Raw genomic sequence first — 14,003 nt, forward strand, 5'->3', positions numbered from 1 at the left:
CTTCAGCTGATTGTGTTGTATCAGGAAAGGATTGAAAAACAAATGCAACAAAGGAAGCGGGCCATAAATAACTAAGGAAAACTAATTAAAAGGGCTTGAAAATTTTAAGTTTTAATGATAAGGACAAAATAAAGAGTAAAATAAATAGTACCATGATTGACTTTTTAATGTAAAAATATGATTTTTCGTTAAAATGAACAGTACTAAGAGCTTTTCGTTAAAATTCCCAAATAACTAATCAAAAGTTTGGCTCGCGTTTCAAGAGCTAGGTGTTAGGCTTTCACATGCTCACACAAAAAAAAAAAAAAAAAAAAAGAGTTACCAAAACATTTCCGATACTATTCACTTTTAACGAAAAACCACATTTATACATTTATCTGATACTATTCACTATACCTATAAAAAAGACTTTTCATTAAAAGAGAAGTTTTTATGAACTTTTCGTTCTAAAAAAAAATCGATCGAGGAGAAAATACATCAACCAGCAACAAATCATGCATCCATAATCTTCCAACACGCAAGAAATCAAAATAAAAATTGAGCTCCGGAAATCACACGCACAATTTAAAGTTAAGAATCCGCAAAACAGGCATTTTTAATAGATCTGCTTTTCGAAGAAGAAATCAATTTGACAACAGCAATTCTTCGTTCTAAGTTCTTCCGAATAATAATAAGCCAATACTGTAGTTAACGTAGATAAAGGCAAAGTGGGGACACGAACCTATATCAACTAATTCGAATGCATCCCTTTCAATCTATAGACTAATTCAAAGATCTGCTCTTCCTGGATATCTAGGGAAGGGAATAACATCTCTGATGTTGTCAATCCCGGTAGCAAAGAGGACCATTCGCTCGAATCCTAACCCAAAACCACAATGTTTGACAGTCCCAAAACGCCGCAAGTCAAGGTACCACTCGTATGGCTCAGCAGGCAGACCCATTTCCTCAATCCTGCAAGTCAGTTCATTTTAACATTACATAATACAACTACGCACTCCAAAGTATGGGGAGAGAGATTCTGCAGACGTCTCCACTGGAAAGAAACTCAATAATATAACAATAATAACAACAGCAGATAAGATCACTAAAACAGACCAATGAAATAATACCTGCTCATAATAATATCGTAACGCTCTTCCCTTTGGCTTCCCCCAATCAACTCTCCCACCTGAAATATACAAAAAAAACATAAATGATAAGCGAAAGATACACAATGCTAAAGTATACAACAGAGCAGTGAACTCAACGATACAAAGTTCAGAGTACAATGCCCACCTTTGGTACCAAAACATCCATAGCAGCCACTGTTTTTAAATCATCATTGAGCCTCATGTAGAACGCTTTGATCCCCTTAGGATAGTTGTAAACGATAACAGGTTTTTGAAATAATACTTCTGTCAGGTATCTGCACAAAACCAGAACGAATCAGTGAGGTCAATTTAATAAGTAACCATAATAAGACAAACCAGTAGACTAATTCTAAGGGACTACCTTTCGTGCTCAGATGCCAAATCAATCCCCCACTCTACATGGTTCTCAAACTTCTTGCCCTTTTTCACAGCATCAATTAGCAGATCTACTGCTTCTGTATAGGTAATCCGTTTAAAGGGTGTCTTAGCAACCATTGTTAGACGATCAATGCAAGTTTTATCAATTTTGTCAGCCATAAATTCCATGTCTTCCCTGCAGTCGTCAAGTAACCACTGACACAGAAATTTCACATACGCCTCTGCACAGTTCATATCATCCTACATGAATACACAAACTATAAGACATCTGCATGACAGTAGGATTCAAAAATACAAAAATTCATGAATACAACTCCTATGTTCCCACGATAAACAAACCATTCTCTAAATCTTACAAAGCATTCAAAAAAATGATAGAGAGAATTGAATTCCGACAACCAACTAAACAATGAAAATAAAGGACCTTTAACAATACTTCAAATTAAGGATACTAGAAAGCAGATATTAGTTCTAATAGAGAATCCTAAAAGAAGGCCAGACAGTCATTTTCTTGGACCACTGTAAAATCTGTATTGTAGCGAAGTAAACCTAATGCTGAGGATTTTGATATTAACATTATTGCATCTACATAGCATTTTGACATGAAAGTTGCCATTATATTGCAGATAATTCATCTCTAGCAACAGTGACCAGTGAGTAAGAGGGGTGTTTTAACAATACTTCAAAGTTCAAAAGAAGACACAAGAAACAAATAGGAATTAAAACAGAACAAAAGGGTTTAGGAAGACTGTTAAGAAGCTTAAGCTAGATTGTTGAATTAAACATGTTCTTAAGTGTAGGTGACCGAAGCATAACACTGGGATATAACATAGAAGACATATATACAACCTAACATTAAAGTACGCAATGCATCTTTGACCACAATAAAGCTTCACACACCTCAAGTTCTGCAAATGCAATTTCTGGCTCCACCATCCAGAACTCTGCCAAATGCCTTGAAGTATGGGAGTTCTCAGCTCGAAAAGTAGGCCCAAATGTATAGACGCTACTAAGAGCACACGCATAAGATTCGACTTGTAATTGGCCAGAAACAGTCAAAAAGGCTTGACGGGCAAAGAAATCTTGGGTATAATCAACCTTCCCATCCTTTCGAGGGATACCAGGTTTAAGCTTAGATCGCTCCTCCAGCTTTAAGGCATTATCCTTTGCCTTTTTAAGCTCAGCCACAGCAGCACCAATTTCCTGCTTACTTGCTTTAGCAGATTTCAGCTGTGCAACATCATCTCCTCTCTCCTTGATGATAAGCTTGGCAGCTTCTATGTCTGCTTCTGATGGAGGAGGGTTCTCAATCAGATCCTTTTCCAACTTTTCAGCTTCACTAAACAAGGTTGTGACTTGAAACATCTCACCAGCACCCTCACAGTCACTGGTGGTGATAATTGGAGTTTGCACATAAAGAAATCCATGCTTATGGAAAAATGAGTGGGTTGCAAATGCCAATGCATTTCTGATTCGGGTAACTGCAGAGATCTGAAAGCAGATACAATATAATCAAATCAAACACTAATTGTCAAAATCATAAGAGGTCCTACAAGCAAGATAAAACTAGAAAAGGCCTTGGAAGCAACACATTATCATCAACAATAACTGCCCTTTAAAATCTCTCCATAAAAAACCAATGTCATATTCAATCAACCATTTTTTTAAAGGAAAAAAAAAGCCTCCACATAATTCATATTTCATTAAAAATTATAAGAAAGAGTTATATTAATGAAATTAATAAGAGTCAACAAGCTGTCCAAAACCAGCATTACATCAATAAGCAGTAAGCTAAAATGGTAAAGAATACACTTCCTGACACAAGTTGAAACCCATAACATTAATTAGGCTCCTTAAAACAGCTGCTTTCCAATCAGCTAAACAATAAATTGTAATGTCTTAAAATGTGAAAATAATTGAAGCGCAAACAGAAGGCCAATCTCACTTAATCCAGTAACACCTGCATCCCCTCCCCACGGTGATTGTCAAAATTCCTTCTTTTCCTCTCAGACCAAATAAACTAAAGCGCCAAAGAACACAATATACTCAACATCATAATTTTTTTTGTTACTTCCAGCAAAGGCTTATGCCTTCTAACTTCCAAGAAAAGAAGGAAATGCATGAAGCTGGAATTACGCATATCTCATTCATTCTTTTCAATAACTACTACTACTTTTCTTCCCTTTTTAAATGAAACCAGATGATAACTACTAATTATCCATTATCTAAGGATCTTTTCCTTTTCACCACTAATACCACAGAATGCTCTGATGGCCAAGTACATGTTTCTAATCAAACAGAACGAACTAAAATACATATACAATAGTGCATAAAGTTATATTAATCATAATGATAAACACAATTAAAAAAAATTAAAAAAACAAATCAACACCCAAGGGCCCAAGTACAAATTAAAAATTTCTATAGGCACACAATATACCTGCGTGTATGGTTTATGAGTTTAAACGTGTTTCATATTGATGCAAATAACTTACAGTGTTGGTTCTGGAACGCAAATGAACATGCTCCCTCAAAAACTCGAGGGTGAGTCTGGTCTTGGGCAACGGGTATTTAGCTGGGTCAACCGGACCCACATGGATCACCTTCTCAACATCAAGCTCCACCTTCTGCTTTTTCCCATCTGGGGGAAGCTTAAGCACACCATCCACAGACAGGCAAGTACCGGTCTGCACAAGCTGCCCAAGGTCATACTTGTCAGCCTTCACAATCACCTGAAGGTTGCTGGCGCATGACCCGTCATTCAGCTCCAGGAATGCAAATGCATCCTTGTCTGCCTTGCGACCAGTCTTCACCCACCCACCAATCCGAATTTTCTGCCCAGCCAACCCAGATCCTCCATCAGGTCGCGAAATAATGGAACGGATGAGGACTCTATCAGAAAACTCCGCTTTAAGAACGGAGGCATCGTCGCTTAAGGTTACTGCAGCAAGCTGGGCACTTGGAGGCGTGGAATCATCAGCCATTAGGAGTTGGAATTCACACTCAAGCCAAAGGAAATAGCTTGAGATGGCAGCTGGGTATTGTTACCCAGGCAAATGTCTGCAAAAGACAAAGGACAACCGATTATTACGATTCAATCTTCAAAATCAAGTGTGTGCATGTGTTTTCGAAAGCATCAAGAAAATACAAGAAAGGAACAACAGAAACAGGAGTAAAGCTAAACACAAATATAAACCTTCATCGAAATTTATAGCACACACATGCAAAACATCCATGGATGCAGCATCAAACACAACCAGCCAAACCAAAACAATGAATTATTAAAAATTTCTAAACTTTATCAATTATCTAGTATGCCCATCACACGCACAACCGAAAAGTCAATGAAATCACACTAAACATTTACGAAATTACACTAAACATCTACAAAATTACCCTAAATCGCAGTTTTTCCACATCAATTTCAATAATTTATAAGTAACCAAACAATGTAAGCGACGACATTTAAACTAAAACAGTAAATCCAAATTTCAGATTCTAAATTTCTGATAGCGAATTGTGAATAGGAAATTTGGTTACCTGACACGGAAGTGAAGGGTTTTTTCGTTTCACTGCAAAACCCCAAGATATTTCGATTTCAGAGTCCCCCTCTCGGTTTCTTGAAACCTTAGTTGTGCACACTTGGGGCCGCAGCCACTCGTTCGCTCGCTCACCACCGCAGCCACCAAAGAGAGGGAAGGATGGGTTCTAGGGCGAAATGAATGAAACGACAAAGGATACAAAGAGAGTAATGCTAGTCAAAAAATAGAATTTGGACCAACAAAAAAGGGCAAGAAATACAATTTTTTTTTCTCTCTTTTCTTGCTTTCAACTTTAAATGATACGTTTTTATTCTGTCCGTGAGCACAGTCAAGCAAACTCATTATCTCAGAACATCGAAGAAAACCAGCACAAATTTTCTCAAGTTAGGCTTAAACAAGTCATTCATCAAACTCTAAAAGGTTGCAAGTGCATCAGTGAGGCCGAAAGCTGTTTTAGGCACATCATCAGGTTGCATTAGAATCTAGTGGTATCCATCGAAGATCAAGCTTGGAGAAATAGGTAGCACCATGTAGCTCATCAAGTAGGTCATCAATCAAAGGAATAGGGTATTTATCCTTGATTGTCAGTGCATTGAGTTCTCTATAATCAATACACATGCGCCAGGTTCCTTACTTCTTCTTCACCACAATGATAGGAAATGAAAAGGGGCTATAACTTGGTCGAATGTACCCTGCAGCAAGCAACTCTTAAACAACCTTCTCAATTTCATTCTTTTGCAAATGAGCATAATGATAAGGGTGCAAATTGGGAGGTTTTGCCTCAGGCACCAATGGAATATGGTGATCATGCATCCTCGAAGGAGGCAGCTGAGAGGGTAACACAAACAAGTCTTCAAGGGCTGCAATGAGAAGTTGCAAATCTTGTAGTTAAGATTGTGCTAAATCACTTATCTGTCCATTTTGATCCTCCAACAAAAAGAGACCTAAGTGTGAGTGGGAGAGTTCCTTGTCTAAGTGGTGGAGTGAAACTTCCTGGATAAGTGCTTCCACTTGAGGGTTGTGATACAACTTATAGTGTTGCTAATTCTTTGTGAATTCCATTGTCAACAATTGGAAGTCCCAAAGGACAAGGCTGATTGTAGAAAGCCAATGAACACCCAAAACAACATCATATCCTCTTAGAGAGGGGAATAAAGGTCCACTTCACACTCATAACCTCCCAAAGATAGAGAAGAAGACCTGCAACATCCATAATTTTTCACTTTTCCTCCATCTGGAATCATAACTTCAAAACATTGAGTAGATTGAGCTTGTTGCCCCTACTACCTCAAAAGCTTTGAATCTATGAAATTATGGGAACTACCAGAGTCCAACAAAATCCTAATAGCTTGTCCATTCACCGAGCCATTAACCTTCATCGTGTGAACAATTTGCTTAACATTAGTACAATAAAAAACACATTCACTCAATTCCATGAATTGTAATTCAGGATTAGATTCATCAACACGCTAATCAAGCAGTCCTAGATCAAGTTCATCAATCATAAGCAATTGTTTAAGACCACATTTATTACCTTTTGTCCACTTATCTAAGCAAAACCAACATTCCCCTCTTTCTCCCTTTTATTGAATCTCATATAGACTCAATTTTTTAATAGGCAAGGTTCCAGTTCTTGGTATAGTGTGAGGATTAGTCCCTATAGGTTGAGGCTTAGGGTTAGTAGCAACTCTAGAAAAATTTGACCTTATCTCAGAAATCTTAGATTCCAATTGCACTGCTATAGCTATAGCATCATGCACAGTTGCAAGCTTAAGAAGTTTCAAATCAAATTTCAACTCACGTTTAAGTTCTCCCCAGAAGTAGCACTTGAGGAGAATCGGACCCAAATCACTAGTTCTATTAGCTAACCTCCTTAATTCAGCTATATAATCTCTGAGTGTACATGTTTGTCTAAGCTTGAATAGTGACTTAGCACTATCATCGAACTCAGATAGACCAAACACTCAACAAAATGCTTTGGTAAAGTTTTCCCATCGTGGTGTGGTGTGCGCACAGTCCATCCATTTGAACCATTTAAGTGTTTCCCCTTCAAGGTGAAAGAAAGCCGTGAGGACGTGTTGAGTGTTAGGCGTAACACACCCTAACTCGGAATGTCCATCTGGACTCCGAATCGAGCTATGTTGGTCGATACTAGAAGGTGACGAAGCCATAAAGTGTAGTGATGTGGAAAATATGAATAAATTTAATGTGGAAAATATGAATAAATTTAAACCTTAAAATGCCTAAGTACAAGGGTGACAAACGCTGCCACTAAATCCTGGAGGGATTATAATGTTTTCAAAAAGGTTTTTATAAAACTTTATTTTCAGGCTCACGCACCTTTATTTTTCGCCATTCCAGGATTTAGTGGCAGCATTCATGTCGACAAAGATTTCTGGCGTACGTTCATATTGAAGACTACTTCATATGGTATAATTCTCAATCTACTTTACTGTACTTTACTTATGCTCTAACATCAATTGTGAAATGAGTTCATTCATGCTCACTAGCACACTCTTATACTTAGACACTTTTAGGTTTAAATTTATTCATGTTTTCCACATCACTACACTTTATGACTTCATCACTCTTCTGGTGTCGACCAACACAGCTCGATTTGGAGTCTAGGTGGACATTCCAGATCAGGGTGTGTCAAGGCGTGTTGTAGAACATGAAGAATCGGTCTGCCTTGTAGATCTAGGCTAATGGATTATCACAATCAACGAAATGAGGGAAATCCACGCTGGGAGTCCAGGATTGGCTAATTTGGACTTCTCGGCAGTTAAATCGGATATGGCTCACGCGGTGGGAGTTGATCATGAATCACTGGAGCTGAAGAACTCTCACTTTCCCGGCGAATTGCGAGTTCCCAGTGAAACTGTTCGAAGTACATCAGAAGACGATTATCCAGATGGACTGACAGTTTGGACTACAGGACCTCAGAGATGGTAGTATGAACGAAAGAGTTCACCGCCTCAGTGATGATAGAGTGGATATAAGCAATGGAAGCTTCGAGAGCTGAAACACGAGCGTCTATGGGTGTCACACGAGCGGTAGTAGGTCGGCGGGGCATACACAAAGGAAGGGAACTAGGAGAAAATGGGTGATACCAATGTTAGCACCCAAAATCTAGATTCGACCCTATAGTAATAGAGGTTACATAGAGAATAAGAAGAACAAGGGAATTTCTATTTTAATTTCAATAATGATCGTTGCCTCCACTATCAAGAGGTTGTAACAAACTCACCAAACATGTGAGTGCTAACTCAGCAATACAAGACAAAACATAATAAAAATATCCCTTCAACTTACTAAAATACTACTAAATCCCAACTTATTACATTTCCATACTAAAACTACTTTTTCTTTTTCATTTTCGTCATCTTTCTTGTGATCAAGGTAATCACAAAATTGGGTCATAACACCAGATTGCAACATCACATTCGCATGTCTGATGGTCGCACCAGAAACAACACTCATGCGATCAAGGTGGACCCCACCACTCTCCAGCGCCTCAACGATCAGCTTCCTATGCGCGTCCTCGCCCACCTGGCCGAGGAAGCATGTTGGGTAAGAAAGTTTTCCACCATAGGCACCCTGGTTAACGCCTTTGTCGCCGGGCAGGGTCTGTTCGCTCTTGGCCGAAATGATCCCACGTTTATTGCGTAACCGGTCGATTTCAACGTAGATGTTGGCATTGGCAGAACCGACCACCAAGAGCGGCATGGTTGTGTCGGTAAGAGGGGTTACTAGGTTTGGGGTTTTTGACGAGTCTATGGAGAAATAAGGAAATGAGTTTGTTTTTTTTTATTGAAGATTTGGGTTTACCTTGTTGATTGATCTGGTTTGGTGAGTTGAGAAATGGGTTTGAATTTTTTCGTGCCATTGATTTGATGGTGAGAATGTTCATAGGTGGGGCCATGAAATGACCAGAATGGTCCTGGCTTACCTTGAATTTTTTTTTTCTCACACAAAAAACAAGAGTTATTCTTTTGATTTCCAATGATTTTTCACGGGATTGAGGCCCCAATTAGAATATTTTTCTTATTTCTTTCATTGGGTTCGATTTGAGGCTATGACTTCTATGCAATTAATCAGTGTCATTATGAGTTTTGCAGAAATTAGGTGATCAGAAGAAGGAGAAAGAGAAAATAGGTGAGATAACTAGTTTTTATTTTGATATTTGCTTTATTCTCATCCTCCTTCATTCCTCCACCACTTGACAAGAAAGACTTCACACCAAACCCAAAAGTATTAGCTTAGGACATGACATACCTTTATTTTTCTTATGTCACAAGAGCATTTTAGAGTTAGATTTTTAGGCCCTTCCTGAACTAAAATTCTGACTCCACCATTGAAAATGTTGCTACTCAGATTGCACTCATTGCTCTCTATCTCTCGTCTGAGTGAACTTTCAAGAGTGATGATGCTAGAAAATGAAGGGAACGTACCCGACAGTTTTCTGTTGAGACCTAAAAATTTTGTCACTTTTACTTTCCAATTTTACACTTTAAATTTTGGAAAATAAGCCACTTAGTACTACAGTCTATTGGTATTTATTTTCACTTGTAAGTGAGAGGTTTTAGGTTCAAATTTCGTAGATGGTGAATTCAATACTAAATTAGGTTGTCCATTGTGTGACTTAGCCAAACTTGACATGCTTCAATCCTGATATTCCCCGAACACTATAATAGACACGTGATGGCCGACACCCGAGGGTGACGAAGGCCATTTATTGAATGCAAATGCTGAGAACTAAAAATAAGAATAAGAATAATAGAAATTTAAATATAATGAATATGAAATTTAGGAACGTGTTCAGAGCACACATCTAATCTAGAACACTAAAAGAAAGAATACAAAATTGAATGAATAAAGGAATGTGGGTCCTACACCGAGATGACTCGAAGATGCCAATGCGGAAGTGCCTTGATGCCGGGATTGTACGCCTTGATTCTAAGTCCTGAAAGAGGTGCAAAACAAACATGAGTGGACCAAGTTGATATATATATATATATATATATATATAAAATAAAACAGTTATCAACATACTAACTCCCAGGTTTTATGAAAACACATATAGCATGATAAATAAAAATAGGTTTTTCGAAACCTAGCATGTCGTGTAAAGTCTCAAAACATATCTCGTATATATAGTAATCGCTAGTGAATGTCCAATCTCACTCCAGGCCCCATGCCAGCTCCCCGTCCACGTGCCAATTGCAAGAGGAAAATCACCTTCAGGCCTCGTGCCAGCTTCCCGTGTCTCTTAGCCCGTAGTTAGAGATTATTTCTTCAAGCCCTATGCCAACACCATAACCTTGCCCGTGACATAATCTATCCCTCGCCCCTTAGCGAAATAGGGACCACTAGGTAAGTACAAAACCATAGAACATACATATATTTGAAAAGCAACTTCATAGTATAAAGTCATCCATCATCTATACTATAATGAGGTATTTGAAACATGTTCTAAATATTATATCGTCATCCATCATTACTTTAGTCTAAAGAAAGCATTGCAATTGGCACTGTTCTTTACTGTTCATTGTTTTTGGACCCCAATTTCACTTTATTTACGAGGCTGCCACTGGCTCTCTCTGCTGCTGATCTTCATGCCGCGTGTTATAATCATGGAAAGGCAGGGGTGCGATGGTCATTTTAGTCTGTAGGGTTTCGAACGGGATGGGTGGGTTAGAGACTTTCATTTCCTTTCTTTCTGATGAGCTGCAGTGGGACTCGGGGACAGCATGCCGTCGGGAGAGAGAGAGCGAGCGAGCAGAGAGAGAAGAGAGACAGGGAGGAGAGAAGAGAGACAGGGAGGGAGAGAGATAGAGATTTAGTGAGAGGAAGGCATGCGGCTTGCAGGCAGACAGAGTCACAGGGGGTGTACGATTCGAGGGAGAGAAAGGGGGTTGGTTTCGAAAGCTCTACCTAGGGTTGTTTCAAATCTTTTGTGCTTTAGGATTAGGTTTACAAACTCTATTCATATCATGCAGCTTCAGATTCGAAATTGTGATTTTGGTCGGCAAGAATTCTAGGGTTTGTGACGTTTGTGAGGTTTACACATTTCAATCTCCTTTTGTCTTCGAATTCTCTCTAATTTATTGCTATGTGATGTAACTCTTATTCTGTGTATTTTACTGATCAATCGAACATGCAAAGGTAGTGATTGAAGCCTTTTGTTGCTGGTTTCCCTTCGATTCAAAATGTAAGCTTTCTTTCAATTCCTAGATTACTGTTTGAATAAACATAGGTTTTAACTGTTCATGATTTTTGCTAATAAATTAGGGTTTCTTGCATTGTATTTTTTTGTCGTTCTCTTGGTCTCTTTGCGTCTCGAGAACCTAATTGCAGGTTCCTTTTCCATCTTCAATCTTTGCTTTTTCATTTTTTTTTATTATGCTGCTTTTCTATTTCCAGGTTCTTATATGTTTTAATAAGCTTTAATTTCGTTTGATTAGCTTTAATTATATTTGATGTAGAGTATATCTATGCTTTGAAGCTCTGACATTTCCAGGCTGTGATTTGGTTTGACGTTTTGTGCTTGGCTTTACTTCTGTGCATAAAGAAATTTAAGAGTTTTCTCAATTTAAGTGTTTTTCTCAATTTGTTTTGTTCTGTGCATTTAAATTTAATTGTTTTTCTCAATTTTTTTCGTAATTTGTTTTTCTCAGTTTTGGTTATTTGAACACCTAAATCATGTTCTGTTTTTTATCATGTTGATTCAAAGAATGGCCCTTTCTTTTGCCAATCATTTAAACCTAAATGATTAAAAACAGTTCACACATTTGCTTCCATTTCCAAGCTGTCATTTGGTTTAAGGTTTTGTAATTTGCTTTGCTTCTATGCATTTCAATTTCAATGTTTTTGTCAATTTGCATTTTTATTTGCATATTCCAGCAAAGATAGATATTTTTTGGCCAGCCAAAAGTATAAAATGTCAATTTATTGGAGGTGCTTTTCATTTTGTGATTTAATTTTATTCCAAGATTTGTTAACCCAATTGCCATTTTACATTTAAGTTAAGTTTATTCCAAGGTTTTTCATTTATGCCTCTGTTACTTTAAAGCTTCATGTTTCTTTAAACTTCATGTTTTACAAGAATCTAAGGCACAGATGAAACTGTGCCAAACTTGGCATGTGGTCATTCAAACAATTGAATGAAAGAAGAAAATTATGGCAAAAGTGGTTGTTTGTGAATGATTGGACATAATTTTGTTCTTTCATTCAATTGTTTGAATGACCAAATGCCAAGTTTAGCAAGGTTTCATCTGTGCCCTGGATTCTTATCAGCCAAGCATCCCTGTTAATGAATCTGGATTCATATGGTTGTTGATTTGAAATTGCTTTTCACTGTGAGCAGGGTGCAAGTGGTTAATTAGTTAATTGTTTTCACTCAAGTTTTGCTGATTGTTCAAATGAGTTTTAATCACCTAAATCACGTTCTGTTTTTAAATAGGGAGGTTAGTGGGATCTGTTTTGATAAGTCCCTTTATCTTTCGATGTGAAACCCACAAACCAAGTAGTGACGGTTGAAAGCCTCAAACATGGCAGGCGTGAATTGGAGGTACAGTGACGGTCAACAATTGCCTCCGTTGTTGATGAATTTGGCCGTCAGAAAGAATCTTACGGTATGTTGAATTTCTTGAATTTCCATTATTTGGGTTTCCTCTATCCTAATTGCGTTGTATTTCTCATATCAGAGCTGTTACGGGTGGAGGCAAGCTAGAGCTGGTATAGATTATGAATATTAGTTTTGCACAGCGCTGTAATTTTGATTGGTGAGATCATCCTAATTTAAAAAAAGAACAGCCATCTTTCAATTCAATAGTAAAGGCCCTCATTCAAATATGAGTTTTGCATAGCACTGTAAATAGTGTGTAGTTGCAGAATTCCTATTTTGATTGGTAGCTTTGTTGTTTTTTTGTTAAGTTGATTTTAATTTATAATTAATTTACTTAATTTTTAGTACAATTATTTGCTTTCTGGTATTTCGAATCTTTGGATGGAGTTAGTCAAGAGGGGATTGTAATTTTTCAAATTTAGGCTCGACAAAATGATTGAAATTTTGAAACTTTAGGCAATTGAAGGCGTTTGATTTGAGTTTCCGCATTTGATTCAGTATGTAGTATATGTGACTGATTATGTTTTTGGTTGAGGATTGGGGATTTTGGGTGATTAGGTTTTAGTTTCTAGCTTTTGGGTTATTGGGTATATTTTGTGTGTGTGTGTGTGTGTGATTGGAGATCCAATCGCAGCGACGAATTGAAGAAGATGAAGATCATAGTGATGAACGGAGACGAACAGATCCTCTCCTTAGACATCGATCCTTATGAGATTGTAAAACCCTTACTTTTCACTTTAGTAGAAACCCCCAATTGATTTTATAGTTCTTTCAATTAATTTGGAAGTTCAAGTTCTCCTTTTTTTTTTTTTTACTTGAATTTGATTTTTTTTTTGTGATAGGTTGAGAATGTGAAAGCTCTACTAGAGGTGGAGGTGAGAAATTTCATTTAATTCATGATTTATTGTTGTTTTTATTTTAACCTTATTTTTGTGGGATTGTGCTGTTTTGGGGGAAAGCAATATTAAATTGAGTAAAGTTTAGGTCTTTCTGTAATTGGGATTTAGAGTAAGAGATGAAGAACTCAATATGATTGTAGAATTAAAAGTTTAGAACTCTTTTGGTTTGGAAGCTAATTTTAAATTCAGTTAGCTGATCAGTTAATAGAGAAATGTATAACGAATGAGTGCTCTTGGTGTCAGAGATGAAGACTTGAAAATGATTGTATCCAATGACGCCTTGAGGTATACTTGATAATGTTGTACTTTATGTGTAATTCACTGTATAATGTTCATGCATTTAATTGAAGGGGGGAGGGGTGATGTCGGTGTCACAAAGAGGTTTGCATGGTTTGCACAATCACAGGGGTGGGCGTAGGATTTCAGG

General features: G+C 37.5%; 1 protein-coding gene and 1 long non-coding RNA gene across 3 annotated transcripts; one reads left to right on the forward strand and one right to left on the reverse strand.

The window, feature by feature from the left end:
- Positions 1 to 563: 563 nt before the first annotated feature.
- On the reverse strand, positions 564 to 5,268 carry LOC126615672 (asparagine--tRNA ligase, cytoplasmic 1-like). Its single transcript, XM_050283540.1, has 7 exons — positions 5,049 to 5,268; positions 4,004 to 4,568; positions 2,409 to 2,999; positions 1,492 to 1,748; positions 1,276 to 1,405; positions 1,110 to 1,168; positions 564 to 951 (listed from the first exon to the last, which is right to left on the reverse strand). The coding sequence occupies exons 2-7, from the start codon at positions 4,490 to 4,492 to the stop codon at positions 768 to 770; spliced, it is 1,710 nt and encodes a 569-aa protein (XP_050139497.1). The 5' UTR covers positions 4,493 to 4,568; positions 5,049 to 5,268; the 3' UTR covers positions 564 to 767.
- Positions 5,269 to 10,551: 5,283 nt separating this feature from the next.
- LOC126614531 (uncharacterized) lies at positions 10,552 to 13,849 on the forward strand. 2 transcript variants are annotated; one of them, XR_007620414.1, is made up of 4 exons: positions 10,552 to 11,261; positions 12,513 to 12,684; positions 12,757 to 13,393; positions 13,520 to 13,849. It is a non-coding gene; the product is annotated as an uncharacterized LOC126614531 (long non-coding RNA). The 2 variants fall into 2 exon arrangements; XR_007620413.1 differs by lacking the exon at positions 12,757 to 13,393.
- Positions 13,850 to 14,003: the final 154 nt, after the last annotated feature.

Source organism: Malus sylvestris, chromosome 3 (genome assembly GCF_916048215.2).
Source record: "Malus sylvestris chromosome 3, drMalSylv7.2, whole genome shotgun sequence".
NCBI classification, from domain to species: domain Eukaryota; kingdom Viridiplantae; phylum Streptophyta; class Magnoliopsida; order Rosales; family Rosaceae; genus Malus; species Malus sylvestris.